This window comes from Marmota marmota, unplaced genomic scaffold (assembly GCF_001458135.2).
Source record: "Marmota marmota marmota unplaced genomic scaffold, marMar, whole genome shotgun sequence".
Classification (NCBI taxonomy): domain Eukaryota; kingdom Metazoa; phylum Chordata; class Mammalia; order Rodentia; family Sciuridae; genus Marmota; species Marmota marmota.
This window is the reverse complement of record NW_026000052.1, coordinates 1,033,483-1,045,598: the sequence shown is the minus strand read 5'-3', so window position 1 is coordinate 1,045,598 and position 12,116 is coordinate 1,033,483. Positions and strand designations below refer to the sequence as shown.

The 12,116-nt window shown below is 58.0% G+C and overlaps 2 protein-coding genes across 2 annotated transcripts in view; both read right to left on the bottom strand.

Moving 5' to 3' along the window:
* The window catches only part of LOC107159114 (ectonucleoside triphosphate diphosphohydrolase 2-like), a 14,773-nt gene extending 14,242 nt beyond the window's left edge, over window positions 1-531 (bottom strand). The window contains exon 1 of the mRNA XM_015505653.2: window positions 142-531. Within this exon, the coding sequence (XP_015361139.2) occupies window positions 142-399 (258 nt within the window). The 5' untranslated portion in view covers window positions 400-531. The remainder of the gene's footprint in view (window positions 1-141) is intronic.
* A 7,267-nt stretch (window positions 532-7,798) lies between these two features.
* Sapcd2 (suppressor APC domain containing 2) overlaps window positions 7,799-12,116 on the bottom strand; it is a 5,131-nt gene continuing 813 nt past the window's right edge. The window contains exons 2-7 of the mRNA XM_015505651.2: window positions 12,014-12,110; window positions 9,694-9,806; window positions 8,937-9,083; window positions 8,669-8,776; window positions 8,469-8,588; window positions 7,799-8,397 (exon numbers count right to left, since the gene is read on the bottom strand). Of these exons, the coding sequence (XP_015361137.1) occupies window positions 8,269-8,397; window positions 8,469-8,588; window positions 8,669-8,776; window positions 8,937-9,083; window positions 9,694-9,806; window positions 12,014-12,110 (714 nt within the window). The 3' untranslated portion in view covers window positions 7,799-8,268. The remainder of the gene's footprint in view (window positions 8,398-8,468; window positions 8,589-8,668; window positions 8,777-8,936; window positions 9,084-9,693; window positions 9,807-12,013; window positions 12,111-12,116) is intronic.

Sequence of the window (12,116 nt, the reverse complement as noted above, 5' to 3'; positions counted from 1 at the left end):
CCCTCCCGAGCGCAGCGCGGGTGGTCGCCGGCTGACGCGGGAGTGCCGCTGGGCCGCGTGGACTCCGAGCCGCCCCCGCCCGGCTCCCGGCCTGCGGGACCCGCTGCTCCCCGGACGTGCGCCGGGTGTCCGGGCGTGCACCTTGAGGGCGGGCGGCTCCCGGACGTCGCGGGTGGGGACGCACAGCAGCAGGAGGCCGGAGAGGCCGGCCGCGGCCAGCACCAGAGGAGGCAGCAGTGACAACACCTTTCCGGCCATGGGCGGGCACGCGGGAGGACGCGCCGGGGACCCGCGGGCAGCCGGCAGCTGAGAGACCGGGGTGGCCCGGGCCGCGGGATAGACGCCCGGGGCGGGGCGCGGGAGACCACGCCCACGTGCGGCCACGCCCACAAGTCCCATCTCCGCCTCCGCCCGGAGCGCAGGTAGGAGACGCGACCGGGCTGAGTCATCCTCGTATCCTGGCCGTTCCCTTTGCCTGAGTGCCTCAGATCGCAGCTGGGTGACCCTCTTACTATTGCCCACCCTCCTACCTCCTGTCCACTTAGCACCCAGCCCTGTCCTGTGAAGCCATGAGAACAGGATACCTGGCGCTGGGCGGGGGGCTAAGATGCATCAGGGGCAGTCATTTTCCGTGGCCTGGGAAAAGGGAAGGAGGAGCCACCCACAGGCGCCTCTTGGGTTCCAGGCTGGGGTCAGGAGGACACTGAGACTCAGCTCCTGCTGGTGGAGCACAATGCTCTGCACGAGCACCAGGCTGGCTCCTGGGGTACCCTCTCTGCAAGATCCACAGCCTTCTGTGCTGACTGACTGGAGGCTGCCCGCCTGCACAGGTCAGCTCCTGGGCACTGAGCTGACTCTGACTCAGGTGAGCTTGCTCTTGCCTACCTGGGCACTCAAATTGAGCAACAGAAAGAATTAAGTCAGATGTACCTCACACATCCCTCTACTATGGTGACAGTTGAGGCCACTGAGGCAGAGAAGGACAGGGGTGGTCAGACCAAGCCCAGAAACAGAAGAGAAACTGAGCAGGATGGGGCCTCAGTCCCTTTTAGCCTTAGGGCCTTGGCCATCCTGGCTTCCCAGGGGAACAAAGGACAGTCTGCCTCCCACAGGCCTCACCCTGGAGGGCAAGGAAGAGGACCCCCTGCCAGGCCTGGGAGCTGGTCAGCAACAGGCTGGCTGGAGTGGACAAGTGCTCTCTAGTCCCAGGCCCAAGCCTGCCCCTCCTAACCCACAGAATGCCTGTCCTCTGACACCACATGGACCTGCAGGTCAGCCCGACCAGGCTCAGGGCCTCCTTCACCAGGGGCCACCAGCTTTGTGCACTTATCAAATGGGAATTGCAGCCAAATCCCATCCCCATGGCAACCCAGTAAGACCACCAGGGTGAGCAGGAACCCAGCTGAGCTAAAGGGAGGCCTTTGATGGGGGTGGGGTGTGGGCAATGGCCCAGCCAGCAGAACAGGCAGGACGATTGGGCTGGGATTGCTGCCCAGGCTGAGGGTCTGGGTCACAGCTCAGTAAAGGCGTCTTTCTTCTAGCTCAGGACCCTAGAGGGAGGGGTGGGAACCCAGGAGGTCACTCAGCCTCCCAGATCTCAGCCTGGAGGGTCTCCAGAAGACTCTCTGGGTGTGGCCAGCACTGGGCTCCAGGCCCCAGTGTCCCGCCAGCATCTCCACCCCACATCCCTCCAGGCCCTTTCTCCCACCCTGAACCAGAGCGGGGAGAGGCAGGCACAGGGGCCTGAAAGGAAAGGACAAAGGGAGCCCAGAGAAGGCCCATCTTGTGAAAGGGCAGTGGTGGCCTCCATCCTACCAGAGCTAATGGGCTTCCTGGTGTTCTGGACTGTCCTTGAACAGACAAGCCTGGGGTAGCTGGACTCCCCACCCGGCCTGATGAGATGGGGCAGGGTCCGTGGGGAGCCCAACCCCTGCCCTGGGGCAGACAGGCTCTGGCCAGGCGCCCGGACCAGCCTGCCAAGAAGGGCAAGCAGCTGAGCAGGGACGGCCAGGATGGGCCGAGAGCGGAGTGCTTTCTGAGTGGAACTAGGGCAGGGAACAGCCCTTCCTGGCACGGAGACAGCTGCTGGGTGCTGGGCTCCTGGGAGGTGGACTCGGGGACCCGGAGCAGGGTTCCCCCAGGGACCTCAGCAGGGCAGGGCTCCAGGCAGAGCAGTATGGAGCAGACAGGTGGAGTGCCCCTCCCCAGCCAGACTCAGACCTCCAGGGAGGGCCTGTGGCTGAGACAGCTGAGGCCCTGGCCTCCCGCCTCAGCCTTTCCTTCAGAAGTCACTGTGTCCAGGGGCAGGCACATCTTCTGCTTATTATGTTTGTTATTGTTTGGTTGTCTTACTGTTCCACCCATGCTGTCCCCCACTCCTTTTCATTGCTGAGTAGTATTCCAGGGTGTGAATATGCTACAGGGTTTTGTTTTGTTTTGGATACTGGGGATCTAACCCAGGGGCTCTTAACCACAGAGCCACATCCCCAGCCCTTTTGAGGTAGGGCCTCACTAAATTGCTGAAGCTGGCCTCAGACTTGGGACCCTCCTGCCCCAGCCTCCGCAGTCACTGGGATTACAGGTGTGATTACAGGTGTGGCCGCACCTGGCTCTACTGCGGTTGTCTAACCAATCATCATTGAGAAGTGTCTGTCTGCATGGTTTCCCATTTTATATATAAACGACGTGCTCTGAACATTCGTGTACATGTTCCTGCATGAAAATCAGCTCATCTCTCTGGGATAAATGCCCATGAGTGGGATTAGGTGATGGATCAGTCAGAGCTCCTCAGAGAAAATGGTGCAGTGGGGAGGGGCACGCTTGATCACATCCCTGATTCTGGGTCTGCAGAGCAGTTCAGTGGGCAGCAGGGTCCACGGCACAACTTCCACGTCAAAGGCCACCTGGAGGCTAGACTCCTGCCTCTCAGGAGGACCTCAGCTTCCCTCTCAGAGCCTACAACTAACGGGATGAGGCCCACCCACTCTGTGGAAGGAGACCTGCTTTACCCAAAGTTTACTGGTTGAAACATTACCCACATCTGACACCCACCATCACAGCAATGTCCCCACAGGTGTTGAAGGTCTGGGTACCACAGCATGGCTGAGCAGACACTTAAAAGTAACAATCATGGGCCTGGGGTTGTGGCCCAGCGGTAGAGTGCTCGCCTAGCACGTGCGAGGCCCGGGGTTCGATCCTCAGCACCACATAAAAATAAATAAAATAAAGGTGTTGTGTCCAACTACTTCTACAAAATAAATATTTTTTAAAAAGTAACAATCATGCAGTAAACCGATTTTCGTTGTTGGGGTTTTGGTGGGGAGAGTACTGGGGATTGAGCCCAGGGGTACTCTACCACTGAGCCACTGCCCCGGCTTTTCTATTTTCTATTTTGAGGCAGGGTCTTGCTAAATTGCCCAGGCTGGCCTCCAACTGAACCCTGGGATCACAGGCGTGCACCACTGTGCCCACATCAATCTTAGTTTTGAAAACAGTTACGACTTTCCACAGTGGCTGTCGGCGGAAGCCAGCTTGACATGACTGCAGCCATCCTGGTGGTGACTGCCATCTGGCCGGCCAGGTGGCCCTGGCATGCACTGCAAACCCTGGGGATAAAGCGGTCATTAGTGTGGTCAGTGGGGCCTCCCTGCAGCCACCGGTGCCTGGTAACATTGCGTCTTACTAGTTGCTGAGACAGAGATTCCCATGGGAGGAGGCCCACCTTGGCCTACCTAGCACATAAGTGGCTGCTGTCCGAGACACTCTGTCCACTAAGGCCCCATGAACTTCACTCTGCCATCCTGGATCCGCCTGCCTGCTGGTCTCTGAGCACTTCCAGCTGAGGGCTGTGCTCACACCATCTGAAAACGCTATCCCACTTGAAGCTCCCACCAGCAGCACGTGGAGGGCCAGCCTCTCTGCACAGGGCCGGGGTGTGGTGTGGACTCGGCTTCACGGGCCGCCCTGGTGGGGTGCACATCTCCGCAGCCCGCATCTGCTCATTCCCAGTGGCTGGTGAGGCTGACATCTCCTCACGTGTTTGCCGTCTGCAGTTCCTCTGTGGGAAAATCGCTGCAGATCTTTGTGATTTACATATTTTGTGGCTATATTACTGGGTGATCCCAGGTTAAGGATTGTTATATCTTAGTAGTAAAATTAGTTTTTTATGACTAGGTAGTTACCCTCACTATGTTTAGTGCCATCTCTTGCCTTAAACTGGGCATGGTGGGGTACACCTGTAGTCCCCGTGACTCAGGAGGCTGACACGGGAGGTGCTCAAGTTTGAGGCCAGTCCTGGTAACTTAGCAAGACCCTGTCTCAAAAAATAAATAAATAAAATAAAAATCAGGGGCTGGCAGTGGCTCAGTGGTAGAGCCTTGGGTTCGATCCCAGTACCAAAAAACGAAACAAAAGCAAAACAATAAACAACCAAAAAACCCCTATTTTGTTTTGCATTAATATGACTAAAATTTGTGTCTTTGTTTTCTGTTGTAATTCTCTTTCAGGTGTATCTCTTAAAACAGACTAATTTTAATTTCTAAAAATCTAATCTGACAACTTTATCCTTTAATCGGTGCTCTTGAGTCATTTACATAAATTGTGATTTCTGAAGGGCTTCTCTATCATCTCAATATGTTTTCTGAATTTTTTCCCCTTTGGTTGAATATCTTTTCTTTCTTTTGCTTTTCCTTTCTTGTAGTATTGGAGATTGAGTCCGGAGCACTGAGCTTACACTGCCAACCCTTTTTATTTTGGGGCAGGATCTAGCTAAGTGGACAAGGCTGGCCTTGTCCTAGGCACTTATTTTCTGTGTGTGTAAACTTAAACCAATAATAATAATATACCAATAATAATAATAATATACCACTATATTATACCGTAATAATAATAAATTGGTACTGGGGATGGAACCCATTCAACCCTGGGCTGTGCACATGGTAGACAAGCGCTCTACCACTGGGCTGCATCCTCAGCCCCAGAGGTGACTTCCTCCCGGCTCTCTCTTGGGTCATGACCTCTGGGGAAGTGACTGCCACTCTGTAAGAACACTCAGCTGCCCCTTGGAGCCCAGAAGCAGACATCTGCCAACGGCCATGCATGGGCGCCATCTTGCAAGTGGGTCCTCAGCCACCGGTGGCAGAGCCCCACAGTCCCCTTGCTTTAGCCTCCAGGAGCTCCAGGTCAGGACAGGCCTGTGTGGCTGCTCCCGACCGCTGTCACTTCAGCCACTAAGTCTGATGTCCACGTGCTACGTGGCAGTACCCAGCTGGGTTTATGACCCTTCTTGAGTGTCAAGTTCTTCTTGAAACATTTCTCCTGCAGGTTCCTTAGGGAATTTCTGGTCATAAAGTATGAATTTTGGTTTGAAAATGTTATTTATTCTTGGTGCTAGGGTAGAACCTGGGGCCTTGCGCATGCTAGGCAGGGGCTGTACCCTGAGTGCGCCCAGCCCCGCTCCCCTTCCTTAAAGACAGCTTCTCAGTCAGGGACTTCCAACTTGGCCCGGGGGGGGGGGGGGGGGTCGCTTTCTCTCAGGCCTTCTCAGCGGCCTCCTAGACCTGAGAAGTGGTTCTTGTAGATGATTTCCAGCCCTAGGCCGGTTCATCTGATGCTGCTGCTCTTTCCCCACCCTGTCGTCTCCCTCAGGAGGCCCCCATATCATGAAAGACCCGCTCCCTCTGTCAGCCAAGGCCTTGTCTCTCCGTCCTGTCTCCCTGGGACATGTTCTGGATGACTCCTTGTCCTCCCTCTTCGATCCACTAGACCCCTTGACAGGGCTGAGACCTTCCGTCTGATGTTGGTCCCCCGTTGAGCTTTCCTTTCCAACTAACGGTACTTTGCTTTTTAATTTCTGGTTATTCTTTTTCATGCTTGATCAGCATTTTCCCCCATGGCTGGGGGTGAAACCCAGGGCCTCTTTCATGCTACCCAAGCACTCGACCACTGAGCTGCACCCCACCCTGCCCTGGTATTCTTTATAACATAAAAGATCATAATTTTATGGAATAAGAGATCATGAAGTCTGCTCTTTCATATTTTCAAGAGTCTCATTTCTGACAGGTGCGATGGTGCACACCTGTAATCCCAGCGACTGGGGAGGCTGAGGCAGGACGATCACAAGCTCAAGGTTAGCCTGGGCACCTTAGCTAGATCCTGTCTTGAGACATAAAAAATAAATGAGGGACTGGGGATGTGGCTCAGTGGTGGAGTGCCCACAGGCGCAGTCTCCATACCAACTGCAGGGTTCTGGTGCAGCTGGCTTCCTTCAGAGCAGTGATTCAAAAGCAGCAGTCCCCCTACTCCCAGGGACACAGACGAGCATTTGTGATTGTCACATCTGGCAGCATGCATATGTGCCACTGGCCTTTGTGGATATAGGCCAGCGATGCTGCTCACCTCCCGCAAGGATGCACCAGCCTTCAGGAAGGACAGTCACCCACCCTGGGGGCGCTAGGGCTGAGGCTCCATAGAGGATCTGCACTGGCCTCTGCCAGCCCCCCGGGCCCTGCCAACTGGGCCCCTCTAGATTCTGCCTCTAGACCTCTGGAGCCACACAGGCAGACCATTCCAGGCTGCACACTTGGAGGAAGTACCTGTGACTGTGCATGGAGCACCAAGGCCTTGCCTCCTGCCACCTGTCACCAGTTTGTTTCAATCTACCCCTCAGCTGTGCTCTTGTTGTGTGGTCTCCTGACTAGTCTCACCAGCCAGCTGTGCGTCTCTTGCCTCCTGAATCCCTTGGGTGTGATGGGGGGCAGGCCCTCAGGGAGATTTGTGATCACTGCCCAGCAAGTCCACCTGTATGTGGGGCTCCTTTCAGAACTGGCCCCTGGGAGGTTCAGGTACTGGGCCAACTTGTGAGTGAGCTGGGATGCCTTGCAGGTGCAGCAGGGAGTCAGGCTCTGTGGGTAGCCACGTGACACACCCGCCCTCACTGGACCAGAGGCCCAGGCAGGCCCCACCCATGAAGCTGCAGTGCCCCTCACTCTCATGGCACTGCACACTGGACCCCACCAGGCCAGTCTGAGCAGGGTTGGTTTGGGCATGTGCCTGAACAGGGAGTGATGGGGGCTGGGGGTCCCAGCCACCTCCTGTGCCCAGTAGTTCACTTTGCTGTGGCTGAGGGGATGTGTCCTAGCCCCACCTTCCTGGGGCCAAGCTGGGAGGATGGAGGTCTGAGCAGATCCCAGACCTGGGGATCCTGCATCCTATGGGGTGCATGTGCTGTGCCCACACCATGCCTTGGGACTGACTGGGACATTCCTCCTGGGGACAGGGTCGTCCCTAGGAAAGGGGCCTGAGCCACTCTGATGACCATCAGTCACTCCTGGGCCAGGCTAAGGTCTGGAACTAAGTCCCAGGTTGCTGTGGGACTCAATATGGGGTGGAGTCCTGGCCAAGAGGATGAGGACCCAAGTGCTTTGTAGAGTCTGGGGTTTGTGGGAGGGAGCAGGCAAACCGAGCTCTGGACCCCGTTTCAGGAGCCTGCCAGGACTGCTCTGGCTGCAGCCAGATTCCTTCTCAGCCTTGGCTGGGACTTAGACCCTGGTTACTATCTCTGGGACCCCCAACAGGGACAGGCAGAGTCCCATGTAGAGGCCAGCCCCCAACCCCCTCATCTGCTCCCAGCTGAAGCATAATCACCGTCTTGGTGCCCCCAGTTGGGACCTCAACCTGCATCTGCCCCTAGGCCTCCTACTGGTTGGCCTCCAGATCTCCCCACCCACCCTAAGCACCACCAGACCCCCTACCATGCTCCACAAACCCCAGATACCAACATGCAGGTCACTCACTGCCCTCTGCTGGCCGCTATTTGAAGTGCAGCCCGGTGTGACCAGTACTTTTTACTGGAAACAGGACCCCAGTCACAGGCAGGAGGGACCAGGACAGCTGTAAATGTGCCCCTCTGGGCCCAGAGATGCCTGGAACCTGATAAACATCAGGAGGGGTCCCCCACCATCCAACGACAGTGGCAGTAGCAGCTCCAGGCTGTAGGGTGCACAGAGCCTCTTCCCAGGTGGCCCCCAAGGCTCCAACAGCGTCAGTGTTCTGGCAGAGCAGGCCTGGGGCAGGCCCAGACCCCAAGAGTAGAGGGAGGCTCCCGCTCAAGGGCTCTTCCCAGGCCAGCTGATGGTCTTCAGCCAGAGGGGACTCACAGGGGTGCCCACAGGGCTCAAGGCTGTGCTGTGGCTAGATACAGTCTCGCTAGATGCACATCCTGCCAATGCATGTCCTGCTGAATGCAGGCCCCCCTGGATGCATGCCTGGCTAGATAAAGGTGGAGTCCAGAGGCCCAGTGTCCTCCTGGCTGAGAGCTCGGGCCTCAAATAGCTGCTTGATGAGGGCAGACTTCTCCTGCTCCAGCTGAGTGATGCGCTCACTTTTGTCAGTCACCTCCTGGGCGAGCAAGCAGGTGGTCAGGGCCAGTTTGTCCTCCAGCCCCCACTCCCCACTTCCCTGTACCTCACCTGGGTGAGAAGCCGGTTCTGCTCTTTCAGCATGAGGATGGTCTGCTGCTGCCAGCCCGGGGCTGAGGATGAGGTGGAGATCTGGGCAGGGCATGGGGGCCCCGAGGATGAGGGCAGAGCCTGTGGGAGGGCACGGTCAGGCAGGCCTCCCCTGGACAGTCTCCAGGACAAGGGAATGGGGGGAGGTTGGGATCACTCACCCTGCTGGCACAGGCTGCAGCCAGCAGCTCCCCCAGGCACCGGGCTACCTCCTGCACCTTAGGCAGCAGCTGCCCCAGAGGGCGGGGACTCCCTGCAGCCCCAAAGTCCTGGAAAAAAGCGCGGGAGCACTGGGAAGTGATGGGAGTCCCCCATTTGGCACTCCTGTCCCCCAAAGTTGCTGCTTAGACCCTAGAGGGAGCACAGGGTGTTTCTGGTGGGGGTCTGCCCAAGGGTGCCCTGGGACCTTGGGGCGGTCCCAGCACTCACCACACTGGCTCTGCTCTGGCCCAGTCGGCGCTGGCGCTCCTGCACACGCTGCAGCTGCTGCCAGTACCAGTCGCGGCCCCGAGCCATCATTTCCAGACCCTGCAGCAGCACCTCCTGCTCCTGCTCCAGCTCCTTCAGCTGCTTCAGCTACAACACACGTGTGTGCAGGACACACGTGCCAGTGAGCACACACATCCATGCACACCTACATGCCTATGTGAATGTGCCAGAAGCCACAGGAGTGTAAGTTAAGGCATGCACAGCAGATCACACATGCACACCTACACAGAGTACGTCAGCACGTGGGCAGGCTTCACCACACAGATGGATACTCATAGCCAGTCCCGGGGAGCCCCGCACCACTGCTCTGGGGAGCACAGTGGAGAACCTGCTCTCATTCAGCCCCTCTTCTCAGACTCCCCCCTGGCTTGGCCCAGCACCCCCTCTCAAGGGTTCTTTCTGTAGAAAGCAGGAACCTGGCATGATAGGCAGACCTTCAGAATTGAGCCTCCTGGGGCGGGCAGGGCAGGGCCCAAGCTTCCTGTCACAGCATGTCCCTAAAGGACCTCATGACCTCCTCTGCTTGGCCCTGGCCAGCCCTCCAGTGCACTCAAGCCCAGGTAGGGAGATTCTTGGAGCTGACAGATGCGCCCAACAGGATTCCCCCAGAAGCTGGCTTGCATGCCCCTCCCTGGCTCCCAGCCTCCCAACTTCCCAGACAGCCTGGAGAGTCCCTCAGAGCCCTAGCCCCTCTCACCAGGCCACAGTCCACTCCATTGGTGATCGTGTGCCTCCGACGTTCCCCTCGGGCCCGTGGGGCCCGCCGAGCATCTCCTGCATCTATTTCCAGGCCTCTGCAGCCTGCTGCTCCTGTGGTGGGGAGGCAGAAACCTGGCTGAACTCCAGGCCCAGCCAACCCAGGCACTGTGAATCCTGGGGGCCAGGCCTGCATGGTGTCCTCTGCCAGTCACCCCCACCTGGAGCCCACTCACTTGCTGGGGAGGGCTAACAGTTCCACACCTTACCCCATGCCCAGAACATAATGAGTACAGCTGGGGGTCTCAAAGGCTGCTAGGTAAAGGGTAAGGGGTGGACTGGCAGGGCCTCGGGTTCTCTCAGTCCCTCTCTCACAGGGCCCTCCTGGGCAGGGGCTGAGGCAGGGGACAGGTGGAGCTGCTTGATGGAGATCAACTCTTGCCCAGGAGCAACTGCAGTATGAGGCACCTTAACACTTACGAACACAGCGCACAGCCAGCAGTTAGGTATGTCCTGGGCTCATGGGAGATGTCCTGGAGCTCGGAGACGTGTGCCTCAGGCTCACCAGGGCTTGGGGGGGGGGGGTCTCTGGAAGGCCTCCCTGTCTACAGAAAGGGGCTTCTAGGTGCAGAGGAGGGTGCCCTGTTGCCAGCACCAGGCTCATCCCCCAGGTCATGCCCTGGGCTGGGAGTGGGGCGGAGGCGTAAGAACCAGCCCAGTCTATGGCAGGCCTCAGGGTCCACGTCCCCAGCTGCTGAGCCACAGTTCAGGGTGAGGCAGTGGGAGGCACAGTCATGTTGTGGGGAGGGGCAAGACGGCACTGGCAAGTGGGGCTGGGGAGGAACCTGGGACATTGGGCCTGCTCTGCACGAGAGAGGAAGCCTGAATCTCTGGGCTGAGGGCTTAGGACGCTGTATGGGTATTGGGAAGCTTTACTGAAAAGGTAGGGTGGTTGGGGATCCAGATTTGGTCCTCTGAAATCCAGCCTGTCAATCAAGCATGGCTTGCCTCTTGTCTGGGCCTTGGCTTACCTGTAAAAGGGTGATAGCTAGAATCTGGCTGAGTAATGAGTGTAAGCGCTGCCTATGATGGGTGCACTGGCCATGTGGCCTTCAGAGGGTATGGTAAATAAACCAGTGCCACAGGGCAGAGCAGGGCTAGACCATAACCAAGCCCTGAGCCTGTCCTTGCATGCAGGGCCAAGGCTGGTTTCAAACTGCAGAGCCACAGGATGACATCCACCTTGCATTTGGTGTCAGCTACACCCAGAAGCCTCCCAACCACAGGGACAGGGAGGCTGGACCATGAGGTACACAGAGAGGTCCCCGCCTGGTATGGGGCTGCTGGATCAGTTCACCAGGGAGGCCAGGGCCACTGTGGCTCCAAGCACGAGTCATAGAATTGGAGATCAGCCTGAGGCAGGGGGAGAGGTCTGGCAAGCTGGCAAAGCAATGGACAGCAACAAAAGGGACTAGCAGCTGCCACCAGTGACCAAGCCTGCACCTGGAAGGGCATGTACAAAGGTTGAATGGGCTGAGGGTTTGGGGGCCTTAGGTTTATTGCAGCCTGCCCCAGACATAATGTAGGTCCTGTTCCAAGGAAGGCGCTGGGGAACAAGTCAGACAGGGGCCATTCAACGGTCTCCTTCTCTGCCAGCTGGACCGGAAGCCAGAGAGGAGCCTGTTAAAAGTCCCCAGGAATATAGTCTGCATCCCACCGTGGCATCTGCTGCAGCCCAGACACTTAGCCCCCCTCCACACACACACACACCCCTTGTTCTTCTCTGCACAGGTGCCAGGTGCTCCTGGAAAACCTCCAGCAGCTCCCACCTGCCCGGGCTTGGGTTGGGACAATAGGCCCAGCTCTCTGGGCTGAGCTGTTAGACTGGGAAAGACCCTCTGACCACAGTCTAGGGGGACCTTCTCTTCCACAAGGAAGCACCTCTGCCTGAGCAGCAGCGGAAAGTCGAGGTCCCAGGTTTGGGTCAGGCATGGGAAATGGCCCACCTTCCCTCACGCTGGGCAGGTGTTCCAGTGCCTGGTTCAGGCTTGATACAAGGTGTGTTCCTAGTGAGTGTTCCAAATCACGGTCCTGCTCCACCCGACTCCTGCCAGGGGAAGGGCTGGCCTCCTTAGGCCCTAAGCACATTGGCACATGCCCAAACCCCTAGGTCCCCCGGGCCCACTGAGGCGCGCTCCTGGCTCTGGAGTCCACCACCAAGGTGTCCTGTCCCGTCCCTCGTGGGAGATACTTGCGGGCTCCAGCCTCGGACACAGCCCTGGGGAGCTAGGAGGCGGAGTTGAGGGACGCCCCACACTCACCGGCGTCCGTGCTGGGGCTCCGCTCCAGTGCCGCACTCAGGGGCCGTTCGGGCTCTGCGGGGCAGGGCGCCGCCTCCGCAGAGCCGCCCAGCTGTCCCGGGCC